General features: G+C 40.7%; 1 protein-coding gene across 2 annotated transcripts in view; it reads left to right on the top strand.

The window, feature by feature from the left end:
• The first annotated feature begins 1,203 nt into the window (after nucleotides 1-1,203).
• Nucleotides 1,204-23,301, top strand: part of LOC114562295 (ecto-NOX disulfide-thiol exchanger 2-like) — a 196,901-nt gene continuing 174,803 nt past the window's right edge. Inside the window, exons 1-2 of one of the 2 annotated variants that reach the window (XM_028588624.1) lie at nucleotides 1,204-1,425; nucleotides 6,121-6,183. In XM_028588624.1, coding sequence (XP_028444425.1) covers nucleotides 1,404-1,425; nucleotides 6,121-6,183 — 85 coding nt within the window. In that variant the 5' untranslated portion in view covers nucleotides 1,204-1,403. The remainder of the gene's footprint in view (nucleotides 1,426-6,120; nucleotides 6,184-23,301) is intronic. The other variant, XM_028588625.1, reaches the window with a different exon arrangement.

The following is a 23,301-nucleotide window of genomic DNA, read 5'->3' as shown; positions in this document are numbered from 1 at the left end:
AGCAAGTGGACACAAGGTAACATAATGAACACCTATTCACCTAATGAAAATGCAGTTTTCATGGCCCCCATTCTGCATGCTTCACAAACATAGATGCCTACATCTCCTCCAATCTTGGTCTGAACTAGGTTAGGGAGTGCTAATGAGGACAGAGACAAACAACCCTGTTATCCACTGCTGTAGCATATACCATAGTGTCTTCAGACTATGTTTTGCAAATTATCACACGTTTAGAAAACACAATAAATATTATTTTCTTCATAAAAATAATAACTGATGTATTTTATCAATATTTAAGTCAGATATTTAGGGACTCTATGATTTTATTTTTTTCCAGTTTTATTCTTTGAGAGCATTAAGTATAGTCTCTTCTATTAGTTAGTAGTTAGTTTGAAATTTACTAGCTTTTTCGGGAGATTTCTACCACATGACAACTGGGTATACTCCATCCACTGACGAATACTGCGAAGTGTGTCTGAAAGCTCCAGAAAAACCTTGTGAGTGGACCTTGAGTCAAACTCATTACCAATTTTTTAATTATTTGTTTGTTTATTAGGGCTACTGTTGCGATCTTTTGGGTCTGGTGTTCAGAGACAGACTGCTGTTATCCGTTCAGACTGCTCTTATTTATCCATTTTCCGGTGTTCATTCAGTCTCTCACTCGCTCACTCACTCACTCACTCACACACACACACTCACACGCACGCACGCACGCACGCACGCACGCACGCACGCACGCACACACACACACACACACACACACACACACACACACACACACACACACACACACACACACACACACACACACACACAATTTTAGTCATTGTATTCATTAAAGCCTATCAAGTGTGAAGAACTGCACTCTGCAATTCACTTCACTCCATGGTACATTGCACCCATGGGAATATTTACACCCAAATCTGCAACACAGGAAATTATGTGCACCTGCCTTCAATTTAAAAGTACAGTCTCTTTAAAGGTGAAGAAAAGTAAGTAAGCATTAAGGTCATGTGATATAGCGGAACTCCCTGAAGAAACAATGCTTGTTGTAGTTATTAACAAACTCCTATTGTCATTTGACGCTTAAAAATCTGATTAAGCGTGTTGCAATCCGAATAAAACGCAGTGGGATTTGTTTTGAAAGTCACAACCGGAAATTCTTTTATACCGTTTGCCAACTTGACAGTAGGCTAGCATAGAGCGCGCTGTGATTGCTGGGGCAGGTGATAACCACTCACCGTTGGCTGGCAGATATACGATACAGTACGAGAGCACCGTCCCTTCTACCGCAGCGCAGGGCTACAGCCAAGAAAAGTCCACGACTTCAAGGATTTATTTCAGACTGAAAGACTTTATCTTCGGTGGGACTGTTTAATCTTAAAAATCAACGACAGAGGACAATGTTTCTCCTGCAGTACACCGGTAGGCTGCTCTAACTAACCTCACAGCATCACGCGTTAACGTTACACAGAAAGATACATTGTATTTATTTTTTAAAGTGTCGATATCCCGTAAATAGTGACTTTATAGAGACTTCGTCGATTTACATGGCATTTGTCCTCTGTTCCCGGGCAAGGAACCCAACAGGTTATTTTGTTATAAAGTGACGGTTGTATTTTAGCTAGCATTGTAATAACATTTCTGTTTCATAAATCATTTATTGTTGTAAAGTTGGACAGTGTCCGTTGTTGCACTGTTGTTCTCAATAATCTCTTAATTCAGCGCAGTTGAAATCATCCCTATATTGACTAATATTAGCCTACTATACTGACATTTCTACAATAATTTACCTTTTAATACATCTTGAGTAGCCTAAACACGACCTTACTCTGACTTAATTCATGATATTTAAAATGCAATTTTTCTCAGGTAAAGGCGCTATGTTTAAACTTGTTCCATGACATGTAAAAGTTTCCACCCCTCTAAAACTTTATGACAGGATTAGTTTACTAATGAAATCCATCCTGCTCATTTGACTTCATAATGTCGCTTCCCTTATCCCTTCTCACATCCTGTGAGCGACCGGGGAACAGTGTGAACTGTTGGAAAACCATTTGATTTGGCTTGGATATGGATAAATAAGTTGACTTTATCAGACTTGACATTGACATAAATATAACGGACCAATAGACCCCGTTGATCTGGACGGAGACCAGTGAAGACTATTAGAAGCACTTTTCCGGTGATCTCTTCCCTCACTGCGCAGCCTCCAACTGACAGAGACAACGTAAATGTGACGTGAGCAACGTGTCTGAAAGTTGTAAGTGTTCTGGTAGCTGTGCCAAGAGAAATCTCAATCATTTCCAATCTTACAGAGACGGAGAGTGTAGGTATATGTAAGGAGATAACATAAGCACAGGCTAATTATTGCTAACTAACATGCTAGTTAACATTCGTAATTAAACCTAAACAGCTAATGTAAGTCGAAACTGCCTGCAAGCTTCTCCTGTACTATACGGTAATTCCTCTACTGTGCGACAGTAAGTCACTTGGTTATGACACAATCGTTAGCGTATTTTTACAAAAACGTCTGCTACGGAGCCATAACGTGAGGTACAAGGTAATGGAGCCTTTTATACATTGTCGTGTTTCTTTAGAATTAAACAATGGACAAATAGTCTTTAAACGCTTCAGATTACGCAGTCAAGTGACGTAAAAAAAAAATTGCGGTCAGTGTAATGCTAACAAGAGGTGATACCTTTGTAGCAACAAAATGGCGCCATCGGAGGTTCGCGTTCTGAAGCGAAGCTTACCCCCTTGGTCAGTACCCGATCCGTGCCGCTTGCATGATCCGTTCTGCGTGTGCGCAAGATGTTCGCGCATGCGCTGTTGTACGAGGATTTACGACACTACCCGATCTGAAATTTTCTGGGGGTGCTCCTCCAGAAAATTTTGAATGTGATAGATGTGATTTCCTGTATTCTGGTGCATTTTTGGGATGGTCAGCTTCAGAAAGGGCAATACCTAAATTTGTTCAGATTCATAGCCTTTTGCTTTTTGACTTAATAAGGTAGTGACTTCACACAACTACTTGGGCTTCAGGGCCAAACAACACGTTCAATCCCACAGGACTTCATGTTCTCTATTTATCCTGATAGGGATGCATATTTAGATTTTTTGTCCTGACCGATAGCCCGCCCGTGTTAACCGCTTATTAACCGTTAACAATCAGCCGACTAAGTCCAAGTCCACCCTTCTGGGAGAGTTAGCAACCACATCAATTAGTTTAGCTGCATGGTTGTCAGCTGTGGGTTTGCCGGACATACACTGTGTTAGTAGGAAGTAGGGCTGGGCGATATGCCCTCAAAAAAATCCCTGATTTTTTTCACAAAAAATCGGATTCATGATTTAAATCAATTCTTCCCCCCTACTTAAAATCAATCTGCAGATGACAAATAAATGACAAGATCACACACACACATACACACACACACACACACGGGACATGTATACCATTATGATTATTCATGCCAATTTTATGCAAATTCATTTGAGTGTTTTCCCTACCATTGTATTGGGGGGGGGGGCACCCTCCGTAAAAGAATGACAAAATCATATGCTATGTATTCAACAAATTATATAATTATGCTATCAACAACAACTAAACGGATGCATGAGATAAAGCTGTTTTCACACATACAGGTAATTCACTTCCCGTTCCTCAGTAAAAGTTCAATTCATTTTGACTTTAGTTGTTTAGTAGTTTGACTTGCTCCTGTTTTCACCTGTTGCTGAGTAACGTACATTAACATGCCATGGTCTCATGAGTGTAGCATACCTGTAGCAAGCTCCATCATAGTAACTAGCGGTAAAAAAACAAACAAACAAACATTGAAGAGGAGCTCCGTGCTATAAAGCGGCATTTGCTAGTTGTTTAAGCCGCTACAGACCTCCGTCACAGCTCGGTCGTATCAGCGGGTTAATGGCGCGTTCTAGTAGGTGTGTTGAGCTGCAACCGAGTTCCTCAACAGCTGACGGTACTCCATGGTGCTCCGTCCAATACTCGCTCCGTCAGGTCAGCGGTAGTTCGTGGTTCAGTTATTCGAGAATAGGTGACTTTGAGCCGGGTAGAGAGCACCATGTGTTGCCGGTCATTTCGGCGGAGATTACGGTTAAGTAAGTAATGAAACGACTAGTTAAGAAAATAACTAATATTAGCCGCTGTCGCTGCCATGTTGTTTGTGTATCTCCATGGCAAACGCGCGGGGGGAGGGCTGGGCCCATTCTGAACTACGGGAGCCCAGATGGGACCGTCGGCGAATGTTAAGGAGAAAAAACAACACTCGATTGGGGGCCCCCTGGTGGCCTGGGGGCCCCAAGCAGCCGCTTAGTTCGCTTATGCCTCGGGCCGGCTCTGCGGGCCGGCTCTGCGTGCAGGCGGCACTCTAATTTCTAATTTTTAACATTAAAGTGAGTTTCCCCAGCCTGCCTATGGTCCCCTAGTGGCTAGAAATGGCGATACGTGTAAACCGAGCCCCGGGTATCCTGCTCTGTCTTTGAGAAAATGAAAGCTCAGATGGGCCGATCTGGAATCCGATCTGGAATCTTTACCTTTACCTCCCCTTTCTCTGCTTTGCCCACCCAGAGAATTTGGCCCGCCCATGAGAGAGAAACATCATTGCTTGAAAACAAACAAAGTGGCAGTTTGGTCTAGGCCACCCCCACCCCTCCACCTTGCCCCCCCCCTCTCCTCCTCAATAGCTACAGACACAGAAATGGCACGTCCTAAGGAAAGCTCATTGTGGGACTGGCTCTAGTGGCTGTAGTTCTGCACCAAGGCTGAATTTCGGGAAAGAGACTTTAGTTATGGTATTAGGGGACCACTAAGGTCTAAAAGCATCCAAAGAGCAGCATGTCATAGGACCTTTAAAAACCATTATCCTACAAGATAAGTCTTTCACTAGGTAGGCTAGTAATGGGCACTGAGAAACAATTCTTTCTGGGGAGGAACACTGTTGGCCTCCAGAGCACACTTTGGAAACTACTGAGCTCAGCATTTAAATGCCTGCTGGATTAAAGTCATCTAGAGTTTAAATGGGGTGCCACTGACTTTGTATTTTCCTTGCATTTATTTTCTAATTTCTTTGTAATCCTTTAACTGTAGTCAAATGAAAGAGTTTAACACGATCACTGAGCAATTGGAGAATCATACAATCCAAAAACCTCCCACAAACAGGCTTACAGTACTCCGCTTTAGTCAAACACTTTGCTCACCGTTTTAGCTGCCTCCAGTTTATTTAGCTATGATTCATTAAGAACTTACTCCATGTCTCTTACAGCCAGTCTAATGACGGATAAGTGCTCATAATTTTATGGTTATTTCCCCCAGTAACTAGCCAGCGTAGTGTTGAGAATAGTATGCAAGCAAACACAATGAGAAGCTCTGTACACACAGCTGTGCAGTTAAGTCAGTCATACTGCTGACCTGTTGTATGCTATGCTGTATTTTTACAAGATTATGTTTTTAGGGCTTTTATTGCCTTTATTAGAGCAGCTGAAGAATTGCAGGACAGAGGGCAGAGAGAGGGGATTACAGGGGTTGGATTCGATCCCAGGCCACTGCCAAGGACTGAGCCTACATGGGGCTCTTCCAGGTGAGCTAGAGGTCGCCCCCTTGATACTGTATTTAGCAGATACATTTTTCATTATGATTAGGATGATAAGTTCTACTCAGCCTGGGGAAACAATATAGTGTCTTCTGTGGTTCTGGGGGGAGCTTTGTCAAATCAGGGATAGCTCACATTTGGCTTGGACTGAAGACAACATGTTTTTATCAGAAAAAGTCATGCAAGTCATCCAACTTTAGAGGTACACTACTGGAGTAGCTGTTTAATTGTTTAGCCTATAAAGTGTCAGAAAATGGTGGAAAAGGCCCAGCCCAAGTTCCAAGAGCCCATGGTGACATCCTGTGTTGTCTGACAAACTAATTGTTGCCTATTTATTTTCTGTAGATTGACCACAAGATTAATTGACTAATAATTTTAGCTCCATTCAGGTAAATACATCAAAGCAAAGTTGGGTTTAACTTCAACCCTGTCATCAGTTCACATCAGGGAAAAGCAGTTGGAGTAATTTCTAAAACTGTTGTCTTATGTTAATGTTTCCTGACTCCTCTAGCGATGGAACAAAGTCTTCCCCACTCTCCAGAATGTGATGGGCGACATCCTTGCATCCATCACTGTAAGTGGAGGCTGAGTGGCCTCAGGAGCGACCATGGTTGAGTTAAGGTCTATCATTCCCTGTGACAGCCATTTACCTCCACCCTGCACCGATCCTCTCTCTGATCAATGAGCAGGACATTGTTAAATTGCCTTTAGAAGGGAGGGGTTTAGAGAGAGAGAGAGAGAGAACTGGATCTGCTTTGTTTTGCTTATGCAGTGGCCCCAGGATAATGGTGCTAGTATAGCTAAATTAAAGCACAACTGTAGCAGAGTGAGCTATTGTAGTGTGGAGAGATATGTCAGCTTTAAGTAAATCTCCCTTTTAAATGAGTAAAACGTAAGCTCAGTTTTGCTAACAATTCAGCAGTAAGTGTGCGCCTAGTAAAAAATGGCTATGGGGAAAAGAGGCAGCATAATGAAATGTGAAAATATGAGTCAGAGATAAAGGAAGCTCCCCTTCTGTGAGTACCGCTGGCAATATCACGGTTTGAGAATGGAGGATTCAGGAGAGTACGCTGCTGAAAGGCAGAGATGCTCAGCTCTAGTAAACTGGTTATGGATCATTCAGCAGCATCTTAAAGGCCCAGGAAGACAACAAGTTTTCTGGCTGTATAACTCCTCAGCTTGGTTTCCTTAGCTTCAAGTTGCTCTTTGTCTTTCTGTGGGCCAGTCTATGAAGAGTTTTGCCAGTGCTGTTATCAAGAGCCAAAGGGTGAATCTAAATAAATGATGCTTTCAGATGGTGTGCTTTAGACCGTATTACTTTTTCTCATTGTCTCCAATGAGTTTCTTAAAGACACAGATAAACCACGTCTTGTCACTGTGTATCACTGTGCTTTGAGCCATTTGTTTGTTTTAGCTTCAGCACAGTAGAGGTGGTATAAAGATGTGTTCAAGATCTGTGTCATGGTTTTCTGTGTAATCACTCTAAAGCACTATTCGCACGGGATTAGTATCAGCTGGGGACCTCGTATGATTTAGAACTGGTCAGCCTGAAATGTTGACTGGTGTACGGTCACCATAAGGTTATTGCTTTTCTCCTACTTTCTATTACTTTAAGTGCTCTGATCAGTGGGTTTCCCCCTCAAGGCGGAGGGTAATTATTTAAAGCAGTATCTGAGGAATACTGTATCTCAGAACTATAAAGACTTATGAAGAAAGCAGGGCCTTCATCAAATTTGCTTCTCGAGGATACATTTTCATAGTGCATTTTATACATGTGAAGCCAGCATTGATACATGCAGTTTGATCCCCCTTTTGCATCTAAAGACAGACTTCTCTTTTGAGCAGACAACCTGAAAAGGAGCTTATGAGAATCCCTAAACAGCTTCTTATCCAAGTCTTCATTTCAGAAAGACAATGATAGAAACCGTATTCCTGTGACATTGCCCTCATTTCAATGTGCCTCCCTGCAAAAACAGGTGAAAGAAAAGATGTTAATTTTGGTTGAGGCAGTAAAGCATGTTCATGGTTTGTTTGGCACTAAATGAGTTTTTAATTTTCACTCTGCCCCACTTGTATTTGAGCACCTCATGCACGTCTGATGTACTGTTGTTACACCCACAAAAGCAATTGTTTGGAAAATTGTGTTTTTTTTTTTTTCTCAAATTGTAGGATGGTGTAATGTCCTTGTTACAGTGAGAGAGACTCTTTTACATCAGAATTTGGTGCATGATGTTGCTTTTCCACAATTACTACCGCTGCAGTGGACAGCTGTGCTATGGAGTGCTGTCGTTGGGCATTCACACTGCTGGCAACATTGTTGATGGGTTGCTCTTTCCTGGCTGACTGTGGGCGGTGTGAGAGGCTTTGATTGCATCTATGTTGTGGTCTCTTGTAGCTTCAAAGTTTTCAACAAGTACTATAAATCATGTAGTTGTTCCTGTTTTCGCGTTACCCTGCATGGTACATTGTGGTAGGGTGCCATAGATAATGGTGCTAATTAGTTTGGAAGTTAACTGAAATGCTCAATTATTAATGAAGGCAAGTTGGCAACCACTCTCTAGTCATTGTATTGTAGTCATTGCCACCTGTATTCTTGCAGTCTAGAAATAACAGGCTAGCAGACAGCTTTGAAGGGCTGTAATCAACTTCATAAAAAAAGTCACCACAGAAGGAAGCACAGACTGATTGCAGATTCACTTTGAAAAGGTAGCTGTGGACAAGATTTCTGGGCTAAAACGCTGATTTTGACCAGGTTTCTGAGCTCTGCCTAATCATGTGAAGGCAATGTAACTGCCACCATCACAAAGTCTCAAAATGTAACTAATTATAATGAATGAATTGAGCTTTTCTACTTTTGTACTAGTTGAGCATGTGGAAGCCTTTTTTTTTTTAGCCTGTCTGAAGCCTTTTTAAGGATGCTATGAAAAAGAATAATAACGCCTATACTTCACCAATTGTCACGCTTTCCCAGTGGAAATTAGATGCAAATATGGAGACACTAAAGTAAATAGAGGTAATATATTATGCTGCAGCAATTGCTGTTGTGAAGTGTGATTTGACAGTCCTTTGGAGCATCAATAAATGGTAGAATAGTTTTTATTTGGACAAACTGGGAATTCTTCCACTCCCCAGAAATTTAAAACGTTGTCTTTTATTGACTGGCAAGTTATTTATCAAATGACTGAATAAGTAAGAATAAATAATGAAAGCAATAATGAAAAGTGAAATATTCAGATGAATTGCTCTGAGGGGCCGTACAATACAACAACAGTTGTTGCTATCCCAGTGTATTATAATTAGAGAAATTGCTACATGGGTAGAATTGTAAATTGTTCCCACTGTGGATCTTAATGCTGCTTTAATACTTTAAAACTTAATACTTTAATACTGTACTTCCAAATTACATTCAACAGTTTTAATAAATGCTACCCTTTGTAAAACATGTTCATTTTGAATTGTTGCTGTACCGAACTGCATCATATTAAAAGGTGTATGCAGTATGTTGTCATACATACTGAATACAGCAGAGCAAAGATATTATAAAGTCTTTATAATATAATGCAGTTCATTATAGCAAAATTATAAAAGTACCATAAAAATAAATCAGCACCTTTGTGACACTGTCAAAAACATTTAGTATTTTCTTGGTTTTCAGCTCTCCTCAATCTATAATCAAAAAGCCAGTATAGAAAACCTAAGGAAATTACAAAGCTTGAAAGAGAAATTGCAAATCTTCATCTGTTTGTTTGATGTGTTTGACAGTGTGGGTATGTAAGATTTCCTTGCATCTTCACCACTATTTCAGCCTAGTTTTATACCTCTAAATCACTGTCCACCTCTTTCCTCCAAATTATTTAAAATTGGGATGTCATCTTACTATAATAATAATATAATAATAATATTATATAATAATAAATAGTGATATCTGTAAAAAATGGCACCAGAAATGTTGGCACAAAATGGCAACAAGGTTGGATTAGATTGTAGCTGTACAGGTTGTAGAGTCAATATAGAAAATATAAAAAAAGCTCCTAAATTTCTTCAATTGACATGGCAAAGGTTAACCATTCCTAGTAACCACCATTGCAGCTTCTGTTTGAACTCAAAATGATGTTGGTGGGAATTTGCTCACTACTAATTGGTTAAGGCAAAACAAAATAGCATCCGTTTCCCAAACAGAAATTGCCTAAAATGAACATATCAGTCTGAATAATGAAGTCACACAAAACGGCAATTCAGTCTGGGGCCCCCCAATTCACCAAATTTGCAACATGCAAGCTGTGATTTGCAACATGAGAACATTTTCTTCTCTCTCATCAAAACAAACGCCATACCTGCAACACAGTCATTAGCATGTGAGAGCCTTGAGAGTGTGAGAGGGATTCGAATGTATCTGCAACTTGTGGGAAACAGACTTTTGTGAAACATGACGCTGCACCATTTGCTATCTGCGTGCATACAGTCCTCGCAAAATTGCTTTTGTGAAACCAGCCCCTGATCAGGCAAAAAGTCTTGCTTAGTTTGTCAGTGAATGAATTTCCTCTGATGTCTGTGTTTCAATATATTTGTGTCTGTCAGATTGTTCTTGTTGCCTGGCCTTTTCTTCCAGTTGAGACATTCAACACAGGTGGGATATTTTACCAGTACCAGACTCAGTTCATTTGAAAAGCACTGTGAAGGACTGTGTGGTTGAACATTGTGAGTGTCAGCAGAATCAGCACAAACTTGGCAGCCTCGGGATGTTTTTGGATCAGCTCTGGGGTTCCACCACCGGATTGATGGAGCGGTTTGTTCCTAATCACTTCAGCGATAAAGTACCATGCAAGGAACGTAGAAATTGGAACTAAGGACTTTGCAGCAGCAGGTGCAGGAGCTATACCAGAGTTTGGGCAATAACTTCCCATTGTCTCATTGCTTCCCCACTCATGCTGTTTTCTCCCTGTGGCTTGCTTTTATTAGGTAATGACTGTTGTATTAGCCTGCCACTAATGTTCAGATGTCTGTGTTTGCCTGAAACTGCATTTGGGATGGTCTAATTGTTCAGCTTTGGGATTTGGTCTGATTGTTCAGCTTTGTGATCTTTTGGAGTTTCCCAAAGCTGAACAATCCGTAATATAGGGCGACTTATCTAATTAAACAGATAAGTCCATTTGAGTGAAGCTGGTATCAGTTCAGTTGCAGAGTATGTGTGTTAAATCAATATGTGGAAGGAAAACTGATCTAAACAAGCTTTTAATTTCAACCATCCATAGCAGAAGCAGGATCGGAGATTTTTTTTCTCCCTCCATCCCCGTCTACTTGCGCACGCCTGAGGAAACACACAACAACAGACAAAGCGTAGCCCACTGGCTGGTAGCATGCAGCTAAAGAACAGGGTAACGCTAGCTTACCGGAAGCCTGCAGCTGCACTTTTCCAGACACCATGCCCACTGCTGGCGTCGGAGATGACGGAGAAACAGTTGCAAATCCTCCTGCTACCCTGAAGTCATCGCATTGGCAACATTTTGCCTTCCCTGTGAGTGAGTTTTGTAAACAAACAACGAAGGTAAAGCATGTGGGCTGGGACTCCATGGTGGTGGTCATTAAACTATTGTTGCATTCAATTGCACCACTAAAAGAAACTCTTGAGAAACTCAAACCGTTGTTGCAAGTACCCTTCTGCTATCTAGTGGCTCTTATTGTGGCATTGCCATTCCTGTTGAAAAACAAGGTTTAAATCGAAAATGTAATCAAATTGTGACCTTAAAATTGAGAGTCAAATTGAGAGTCAAATTGAATCGTGGATTTGGAGAATCGTGACACCCTTAGTATGCAATCAATCCCTTTTGAGTTTGAAGTGCTCTGATTCAAAATAGTGATAGAAGACAGAATAGAAAAGGCAAATTTATGACAAGAACACATTGGAGTTTGGTTAAAAAAAAAAAAAAAGGTGGAAAAGGTGGAAATGGAGCTATGAGAAGATGGAGTAGATGGAAGAAGCTGGATGCTGGTTTAGACTGTTCAACAGGGAGCAGCTCTGTGATTACACCTCAGGAGATTTTTCATTTCTGTTCTCACATATCTTGAGAATGAAGCCCTCACTCTGCTACATCAATATCAGGATTCACCTCAGCCTGTCAGTATAGGCCTCTGTGTGGCTGTTGAGAAAAATGTGAAAACCTGAACTACATCTATTCCCCCCCACCCCCATCTCTGCCCGTTTAAATAAAGGAGGTGCGGGTAAAACTGTTGTGGTCAGTGGAGCAGCAAGACTGCAAAAAATATTACTGTGACTATCACCATCACTGCACAGTGACCTCTTTCAAGGCACAAAGTGATGCTGAGATTTTGCTGTGATTCTGGCATTTTTCTCTTTCGGCCAATGCCAGGATAAACAATTGGAAATAACACAACACAGGCTATGATGGATTACTTTAAGGATGAAGAACACAATGTCAGATTGTGCCTGTGCCCACTGCTGCTGCTGCTGCTGCTGCTGTGCAGTGGGTGGAGACTGCTGTATATGTGGGACCATATGGGCTACTTTAAACTGGAAATAAAAAAATAGTGACTTTATATATATACTATGTTTATAGATAGATAGATTTTTTTTACATGAATGCATGCATGAACAAACATTTTAGACAAAGATCCCTTTCAGTACTCTTTGATGGAGGAACCTTGTAATGACAACACTATACTGTAAGGTACCTCAAACATATCTTTTGCATGTTTGTACTGCAATTTTTAACATATATTGCCAATACCAATATATTGGTGTTGAGCTAATATAGAGCTGATTTATTGATCGTGCTCTATTGTTATATATTATTGTTATTGTAACTTTTTCAACCCAAAAGACACTTTAGTGTGTTAAAGACAGTTTGTTTGCTTCCCATCCTCTCAGCATCTTGGCTGGAACAGAGGTTGGAGTTGGTGTGAATCAAACGGAATGACATTTACCTTAGGGATGCACCGATCCGACTTTTTCAGTCCTGATACCGATGCCGGGTCTTTGTCTATCTGTCGATACCCGATACCGATTCCATACCGTTTCTGAATTAATTAATAAAACTAAAGGCACCAGACCTTTCTAACTAAGACAAAATAACATAGATGTAATGTATTGAATTCTTATTTATTTGTTATTTAAAAAACAATTGTGCATTCAATCCGAAAATATATATGTAATCAAAATTCTTAAAATAAATTTAAATAAATAACAATAATGGCCCTTCAATAATGGGCCACCTTTATATAGGTTTATAATGGCTTATTCTACTGTCAGGAGTACATAGAATATCACAAAAACATGTTAATGTCATCATGTTTACTAAAGGGTTTGGCTCCACGACATTATACAATAACTTTTTTTTAGAAACAAAAAACTTGGGAACAATGTGCAGTAGCCTACCGACCGGAGCCTCTCCCAGCTTTAACTGTTATGCTACCTGGCTAGCTAGCAGCTATAATGTTACCCAGCATGCCGTTGGGCGGTGTACATTTGTAAATGTAAAATTATTGGTGTTAGAAACTGTTTAAGTCACAAATTGTTATGCTATGGTGTTTTATCCTTTTAAAGAGAGTTAGTTGTGGGTTATTAATTGTTGTGTTATAAAGTTACTACCATGAGTGAGAAGGGTACACCATTAACAGGGGTCCCAGTGCTGCGAAAAAACTGGATCGGTCTGTGGATCTGTTAATTTTTCCGATCCCCGATCCAGCTATATTAAGCTTTATATTTTCAATATCGGGGCCGATATCCGATCCTAATATCGGATCGGTGCACCCCTAATTTACCTGCTGCCGATATCTCTTGTCTAAAGTGACACATAATGCAATCGGAATTCCCCACAAGTGCCACTGTATTTTTATACTCTGTTTTAGCGTGATATTGCCTCAGTGAAGTGTTTGAACAAAAAGTAACAGGATATCCTTTACATGTAGTTATTATACATTCCTGTTAGTGTGCTCGATGTGTGCCAAAGTGTATTTTTTGGCACAACCACTAGGGGTAACCAAAGTCAGAAATTTACAAATGCAACACTCAATGCGCCATATCATATCGTGATAATGGCAATATTCCAACTTAATTTGGCAAATGTTTAGATGTGCACTTTGTTGTACTTTAAAAAAAATATGCTATACTAAATCTGAATCTCACTTTGAGCTACTGTTGTTTACAAACCAAAGAGAGATGCTGTTTTACTTTTTGCTGAATATTTGAAGGGTTAATATTTATGCTGACATAAAACTATACCACTTAATTTGTTGTAATTGTATGTTTTTGGAATTAATTACTAAACAATGTTTAGTATTTTGTCATCAAGAATATCATTATCACAGATATTCCCTGAACTATTGTGATATTATTATATCTTCCAACCCTTGTCCTACACATAAGGGCTCTCATCTTCTGTATTCGTTATAGATTTGAATTATAGATACAATGATATTTTTGTATTGTATTGCTTTTATATATTATCCATAGCGACAGTTATGTCAAACTAGTGAATATTTCTTGCAGAATGTAATAGTTCCATATTAGCCAGAATATTAACAATACCCATACGTTCATGAAAAACACATTATTGGCCAGTAAGGTTACTAAGGATCACTCTACTCTCTCATTCTATTTAATGACTTTACTGACAATGTTGTTTAAATAACATGCCTTATCCTGAAGACATTGATATGTTGAACATTTTCCCTGGAGCGTCTATGGTGGAACACGGAGGCTGTGGTTCAATGGTTTGGCCCAGGAAAAAGCAGCTCTCACTGAGATTGCTTGTCTGAAAAGCAACCATGTCTCCAACATAATAGACATAGGATGCCTCGAGGGGCGGCTTGAGAATGAACAGGGACATGAACACTAGAGCCTGGCCACTCTCCATTGACAAGTGTTAACTTCCTTGAAGGCGGGTACTCTGTTGGAGTTTAAAACTATTGGATCTGCCCAGAGCCACTCTGGATCTGCCATAATCGGTAATGTTCGGTTGTGACGTCGGCTTAGCATCGCTAGCTTTTGCCTTAGCTAACTCCTTCACCACTACTGGAGCGAGCTGGAAAATCAAACTTTTCCCGAACTCCGTGGGGAGGAGGGCCACGACATCATGGCCACCAACAAAACTCAGCAAAGATTGTTCTTGCTCGGTGTGGTGGTGTGGAGGGGGTGTGGGGAGGAGGTGGTGGCTCAGGTGAGCAGGTAGGGAGGGACTGATTGCTACAGCTGCAGCGAGTTGTCTGATTATGTTCTCCCTTTAAAAGCAGTAGTGAGCCGGAACAAGGAGAAGAATGGCCGACTGTGAGAGCGGAGACGTGGACACTTTGTGAGAGCCTCGGGCCAAGTGGGAGCGAGGGAGCTCCAGACGGATTGTGGGACAATTTAGCTGATGCGATCCTTAAATAAAGCGCTGTGGCAAATATTCCTCCCTGTGTGTTTGTCGTTGTCTGTGAACAGAGGTCTACAGCAGTGGAACTGCTACACTCGGGCTTTAACTTCTGGATATTCTGCAGCGTTGCCACAACGAACCAAATGGCTTCGCTAATTCCCCGGAAAATGAAAAAAACGATATAATAAACAAAAACAATAATGTGAGCTATTAAAATATGCTGGATACATGGTTAAATGTAATTTGCTCTTACCAGTGTAGTGTCTTATGTAACGTATGTTTCTGATTATTCTTATACGATGGAGAACTACAGGACTACAGGAATTATTTTCTGGAATAGTCACTTAATATTAAAATGGCAGAAACAAAAAAGGATTTTAAACATAAAGTTAGATTTTACTTGTGGAATAAAAAAGATAATTAGGGAAAATAGACTCTAGACTGGCGACCGGGTAATTTATTGCTTTTTAGCTCATGGTGTTGTTTTTTTTACCCTTAGAAGGGCTGTATGTGTTTGCATGTGTTATGTGTATGTCCTGTTCTCTTCCATCAGGGACCATGTTGGAAAAAAATGTTCATTGCTTTTACATGCTTTTGTCTTTCTATATCCATAAATGAACCAAACCAAACCAAAAACTGCCAGCACCATTTTTTCGTCCGTTTCTTTATCTTGGCCTGCGTAATAAGCTTTATTCATAACTGGTGGGCAAACATGCTAGCACGTCCCTGATAGATCTATGCCAGTTAGAATCATTCACCCAAAGAACCAAGCAGGCCTGCCTTGTCAAAACCTTCCCTTTTCAGCGTGTAGCTTGGTATCTTGAAGGTTGTTGTTGTTTCCTGTAGTGGAGGGATTTTAAGAAGGACAAAGCCTGATGGCTCCGCGCCGGAAGCCAGGCTTTATCCTGACAATGTACTTTCTTTGCCAGACTAAGTTTTGAATGAATAACATTATTATTTTCCTTCTGGAAGTCAAATCATAATGGATTGTTTGTGGAATCAGAGCTACTCCAGATTGAATTATTTCTAAAATTACTAAAATATGGAGGAACCTCACGGCGGCTTGGTAATTTTCCATTCACCTAAGAGGACTTTTCGGGGAATCATATATTGGAATTTGTGCCCTGTTTGCTGTAAACATTCTCATTCTGACAGACCTCCATTGTGCACACCCTTTCATAAACACAGTAAATGTCTATCTCATATATCATACAGAGCGGCGATGAAGGATTCACTGTGTGAACTCAAAAGAAGCCCTGTACCTGAGTGTTTACCGCACAGAGCTTGGCCAGAGTCAGACTTTGGCTGTTTTGATAACTTTGTGGATTTTTGTGCATTTCAGCACATCTCGCTGACCAAAAGTTGTTCAGTTGCTTTTTTTTTTTTTTTTTTTTTTTAAATCTTCTTGTGAAATGGATTGTGGTCAGCATTTACAAGGAAGTGATACATCACCGGTGTAACATTTCAAGAGGAAAGCAAAACAGCTTTCATTTGAGTTAATGCATTGCTCTGTCTGTTTCTGACCAGTAAAATGCACCTTAAAGTCAGCAGTATGCCTATATATCAGTCAATCAGGCTTTAACAATGCAATTTCCTGTCCATATTACTATTTTGGCTTTGTATTATTTCTTACACACTCTAATTTGCTTGCTCTCTTGGTTAATCATCACAAAATGATGGAGTTGTTTTTCAGTTGTTTGCTTCTGTGGCAGTGCTTATTTGTACTAGTAGTATTTGCTCGGTCCTAGATCTCTGTTTATGATCATTCTTTCTCTTTTTTCTCTTTTTTATCGAGGAGATCACATAGTACACATAAAAACTATAATTTCTAAGAGTGGTTTGGTACACATGTAGCAGTCTATCACACTCAAGTCTGTAATACTCTAGAAATTGGTGAGCGGAGGTGGTAAGTGGTGACAGCCACGGAGGACACAACATCCTTTAAACTAACTTCTACTCCATGCAGACTCAGTTGGATGAGACACGTGTCCAATCGGTGATTATAAAACTAACTTCAGCTTTGTGTCTGACCTGCAGTGCAGTGGTGAGTTTTTCTCTCTTACATATCAGCACCTTGTGACTTTTTGAAACTTGTTAAAAATCTTATGATTGTTGTGTCATGCTTCCTTCACTGATTACCTTCCTGCAGTATATGTATATAGTTGACTTGCTAGCAATGCTACAGAAAAGTTGCCTAATGACAGTTGCACTGGAAAAATAGTCTTTAATTCAATTGCTCTTTAATGTTTTATGTGAACCGTTTTGAATGGCCTTGTTGCTGAAATGTGCTAGAAATAAAGTTGCCTTGCCTTGCCCTACAACCTCAGCCTGGCAGCCTGTGACCAGGGCATAGTGAACACTGTTGTGCCTGCCTGTCTCGGAAGTGGAAAGTTATAACGTGAATTGTTCCTCGGTAGCACCAACGTAATTCTGCACTTGTGTACAGATATCGCGAGACAACTTTTCACCTTGATGAGAAATATCTTTTATGTTTTAATATCGCGCCTCTATTTATTAACATATCAAATAAAAACATGCCTTTACAGTATTCAGCGCAATGTTTTTGTTAAGGACAGATTACACATTCACATTATGAGATGCCCTATCGGTCAACAGAGCTAGTGCTCTCTACTGGCAAAATAAAATTAAGTTCCTCGTACAGAGTCATCTTACAATTACGTTTTCCTTTTTTGTGCAAACTAAAGTGAGTAGTCAGTTTTGGCTAAATTTCTTTAGATTTTTGTAAACAAAATGTTTAGCCCTAAAAAACATCGTTATCATCGAGATTGTTTTATTGCCCAGCCCTTCTTCCCGGTAACTCCAAAAGTGTTCCACTGTGACACTATGATGGTAATGATTATAACATTAAGATGGAAGCAACAACCATCCAGTGAAAGACATCAGCTCCTATGGTTCCTGTCAGGGTTCATTTATTCACCTCTCATGCCTATGTGAGTCCTTGTAGCCTTCTCGCCATGTGAATCCTCATTTACATTCACATCCCTCCTCTGCATGTGGCTGTGCATCCAAACACCTTCCTGGTGGGGTTTGCTGTCTGTGTTTCACTGCACCCTTCATTGATTTGGCCTCGTCTGTGAGCTGAGGAGACCTCCACCTGGGTCAGCCCAAACTGAATCCCTCTTTAGGCCGCAAGCTGCAGGTCTCAAACAGTTCAGATGCCCCCCCTCTGATTATTTTCTGAGCCTGAGGAAATATAAATAAAATGAAATTACTCTCTTACTGTGTGTGGAGAAACTGTCAATATCTTCCTCTGGGCACTTGGCCTTTTGGCAAGACTTTCACAAGCTCAGCAGGAAATAAGATGGAGAAAACAACAACATCGAAGTCCTGACATCATTTGGCACTGTTACAAATAAGTCAAACTATGATACAATGCAGCACACTGTTTCTATATTGGACCAGAATTTAATTGGATGAATTATGCCAAAGTGAAATAGAGCTAAAAAGAATCTGTTCAACGTTTTCCAGAGGCAGAAGGAAAGCTTATGAACAATGACACACACACACACACACACACACACACACACACACACACACACACACACACACACACACACACACACACACACACACACACACACACACACACAAACACACACACACACACAGTGGGACTCTGTCCTTTCCCTCCTTTTGTCCTACACTCAGTTTTTTTTCTCCTTTTTATTTCACCACATTGACAATTTTACATCAAACTGACCTGACAATGGACTCCTGCAGGTGACAGATGCCCATGGGATCTGAGTCATCATAGCTGCATAGCCTGCATTTCATTTAACCAGTGAGTCCCTTCGATGGATGTGCTATCCTTATGTCTTTTAGTGTGACAATGTTAAGTGTCTGGAATACTAGTTTGCTTCTCAATTTTCACTGTATCTTTAAAAGTCTTTCCAAGCAGACCTTGGTGTCCTTGCTCCCTATGGAGCATCACAGCTGCAGTGGACAGCTTCCACTGTGCTGCATCTCCGGTGGAGATTATCTCCCTGTCAGCTACCTGTCTCTTTCCCAGATGTCAACTGATGCCAACTGTTGTGTACCTTCAGTTTGCACTCCCACAGTGCTGTCAGCAAACGCTCATCACACCATTTTCTTTACCACTGATTTTAGCACACTATCACATGCCAAACTCCACTGCATATATTTCTGCACCTCAGTATTCGGGCCATGAATGCAGGAAGGTGTGAATGTGTTTAATGACCTTTTAATGTAAGTCCCATCTGTTGCAATTTAATAAGAATACATTGAATTGTTAATTTAGAAAGAAATACATAATTAAAGAGAACAGTCCATGGATGAGAAGATGGGAGCCACCACACTTTCTTCAGCCATGCCAGTGGCTCTGTGAGGCTGAACTTAGGCACAGTAGTGCTTGGGGCTAAATGTCGACATTCTAACATACTCACAATGGCATGAGGATGAAGAAGGCTTGATGTTTACCATGTTCACCATCTTAGTTTAGCATGTTATCATGCTAACAGTTGGTAATTAGTACAACACTCAAGTACAGCGAATACATGGCTGATGGGAATGTTGTTAGTTCTGACGGTATGTAGTCACAAACCAAAGTATTGACTTTTATGATGGTGCCACATGGAAAGTCCGAGGATCTCCAGAGTGATTCAAGTTCATCCTAAGGGGGACACGAATGTGTGTGCCAAATTTCATGGCAACCCATCCGATACTTGTCGAGACATTTTACTTAAAACCACAAATGTCAGCTTCACAGTGGCACAAGAGGAAAAGACAGGGGCTATCCAATGTCAGTAGGCTTCATCCTCTGGGGTCCGTGGATGTCTGTACACATGTTGTGTCAATTAGGGTTTAATCCCGGGAAACACAGACATTTAGAATCTCAGCATGAGAAAGTTCCCAAAGAAAACCCACCGAAAGTTTCAAAACTTTGAGTGATTATTCCCCGTTTGCAGCCGCTTACACATCCTCAACAGCCACAGAATGGATTTCGATAACGTAATGGTTTAGGAATCATTCAATGGTTTACTTAAGCATATTTCGTCCCAGACATTCCACCTGGCATTTCATAATTAGCGCTGCAGCAGATGTCACGCTGCAGCACGTAGCTCACTTGATCACGCAGCAGAATTGATCATTGCAAACTGTGTTAATGATGGACATAAACTGTGTTCTTTAGTCCTAAAAATCATACAAATAATATAAAAAATATCAGTTTGGGATTTTGGGAACTCATATTTGAATGATATCAATACATTACTCGGGCTAAAAACAAACCAAAAAAACACAGCCATTTCCCAGCCATTTCCCGGCCATTTCCCGCGATTCCCAGAATATGGGCTGTCTATTTCCCGGGATCTGATTCATCTCATTTTCGGGAAAAATATTAAACCCTAGTGTCAATCCATCGAGTATCTGTTGAGATATTTCACAGGAAAACTTTAACCTGCTGGTGGCGCTACAGTAAAAGTCATGATAACCAAAGTCAGTGGGGTTCATCCTCAGGGCACATTGAATGTCAAAATGTCATCGCTATGCATACGATGAGATGAGATAAGATAAGCCCTTATTGTCTCCTATAGGAAAAATTTGTCTCGGGCATCCGATTGTTGCTGAGATATTTCCGTCCGGATAAAAGTGGACTGACTGACGGACTGGGATTGGTATCTCTCGAGACACACAGCTAGCATGGCTAGAGCGTCTACACAGTTAGATGTTACATGTGCATGTTGTGTTGTGCTTCTAATGACTTTCTTATAGCTTCCATACAGTACTTTGTGTTTTTCATGTCAGAATGGCACTTTTGTCCTCATGATAAATGTATTTGATGGAGTAATGTGCAATACCTGAAAGGTGAGGCTATAAAGTTAATTTAGCTATCCGTCCCGGATGCTGTGAAAGCTGAATCTTTGTTGACAGCCAACAGCAGCAGCAGCAGCTGTTACATCATGGTACTGAACACACCCATTACAGAGAGGAAGCTAATTGGATTCACAAATCAGCTGACAGCTCTAGGTTTATAGTGGCATTGGGCTTTATGGGTAATATTTCAGGGACTGTTGTGCAGTTTGTCAGCGGTAGTTTGTAGGTTGCGAGGAACCGGCACAGGAGAGAGCAGCAGGGAGGCATCAGCATTTATTTCTTACCTTTTGTGAGGTTTTACTGAGCAAAAACCACTGTTGAGCAATGAGTCACTGTGATATCACTCATCCCCAATGAACTAAGCCCTGCATCATTGACTGAAATGATACATGCTTTTGAAGGCAATTAAACCTTTGGCTTATTTTCTGAAATGAAGACTAGGCTAAGTCATTTCTGATGGGTTTTCACCAAATCCTCTTGAATCAAAGTGCATTCGAAACTGCATTAATTGACTCATTTGTTTGGATCAAATTGAAAATATGCCACAGGATCTCATAAGTCATTTGCCCCTCTTCTCGTTGTACTGCAACAACAAGCGCTGGCCACTGACAAGGACTAAGCTAGGAGGATGAAAGACATCGAGAGGAATGTCATCCACAGAGTTTTTGTACTTCATAAAAACTGAGGCCATCTGAAGTGAATGGAGAGGTCAGAGCACATGGCCGGGCACAGTATGAGATGACCCCCTTTATCACTCCATCTCTGTCTTGTGCTCTTTATTATGGCAGAGTGAGCAGGCTTTTCTTTCTGCGAGAAAGAGAAAAACTGGTATTGCATATACTTGTTCACAGGAGAAAACAATGTGAAAAGTAGCCAAAGAGTCTAGCTGCATCTTTTCAGATTTCCCCCCTTATCCTTTGTCTCTCTGTGCTGCTGACACTGGTCCAAACAAGAGCCACCAAGGTGGGAAAGAATGAGGATTAATTGTTTTTTGCAGGTACAGAGGGCAATACCAGCGGTCTGCTTTATCGGGCCCCCATTGAGATTCCATATGCTAGATGAAATCTGTTCCTTTTCTCCCGACAAGTTGGCTTGAGGGTGTTGGTCTGCACTCTGGACTGAGAAAGAGCTCCAGAAGAGCACGCTGTGGCTCGCCCTGTCAGCAGAACGAGCATCCAAATCCAGAAATCACACCATCCACTTGGCCTAAATGAAATCTGGAAACATCTAAATACAGTAGTAGATTACAGTGTTGTTGTTGTTGAAGACCTCAGCCCTTTGGTGCCTTCGTCTGCCTTGGTGTCAGTCAAACCTTTCCTTCAAGAACTTATTTTGTTATCTAAAGAGACTTGGCTGAAGCTAGATTATATTGCGGCGATATTCTAGGGTTGACAATTGGTGCTCTAACAAAATATCTTCACATTCAGATTTTAGATAAATAATCATCAGTGATGTGGACATAATGTCTAAGTGGGGAAAAGGAAAATAATAGAACAGCTACTGTCTGCTTAGTTCAGAAAAGTACATCACTTTATTGTAATGCAGCCTTTAAAACCAGTAAAAGACACTTATGTCATATCACGATATTACAATATGCAAAATCTAAGACGATATCTTGTCTCATATCACGATATCGATATAATATTGATATATTGCCCAGCCCTACGAAAAGTTATAAAGCAGTTTCAGTTCAAGATATCTGTATGCCTGAATGTATGAAGGCCTTAAGGGCACTGCTTTGCTTACCTGGTCAACTTTCTACTGTGTTTTCCTTTTTTTTCTATTTCTTCTTGTCCTTGCGGTGAAGATTGGTTTGTGACAGTTCCAAGATAAATGGCTTATGCCCCGTGGAACATATTTTATTTTGCTATGTCCAGTATATCATGCCAATAAATCAACAGTATGTGTGTAACCTCCCCGACGGATGCCAGCACAGCTCGGGGTGTGCCAGATTTGGTCAACAGTTGAATGATAAATTCCCTTTCTGAAGGCCACAGGAATATGTGGGTGTTGCCGGGCTGATTTATTAAAGACAAAACAGATTGTGAGTGGAGGAGTTTGGTTACTGATGGGGTTGAGAACGATATCTGCCGTTCCCGCTGGCAGATATGGAGGGGGTGATGTCACTGTAGGTGTTCACAGGATCGTCTGATTGGATGAACTGTTGAAGGCGATGCAAATACAGCAGGATACAAACAGCAACCAAATCGCTCCCTCCAGAGGGATTTGTACTCTAAGCAAAAGCATTTCGCCTCCATAAACATACTCAAACAATCTCCTCATTCGTACTAATCTCCGCGTACTTATTTCTCTTTATCAGTTTTATAACAGCATTGAGCACAGGCTTAAATCCCATTTCCCAGTGATGCCTATTTATGTATCCTTGCCAACAGTAATTCAGTTCTTAATGTTAAAATCAGAGCAGAGGATTCATACACTTAATTGGATATCAACTTAATAGATGGTAC

This window comes from Perca flavescens, chromosome 10, assembly GCF_004354835.1.
Source record: "Perca flavescens isolate YP-PL-M2 chromosome 10, PFLA_1.0, whole genome shotgun sequence".
NCBI lineage: Eukaryota > Metazoa > Chordata > Actinopteri > Perciformes > Percidae > Perca > Perca flavescens.
Note: the sequence above shows the minus strand (reverse complement) of the source record. Positions and strands in the feature narration are given on the sequence as shown.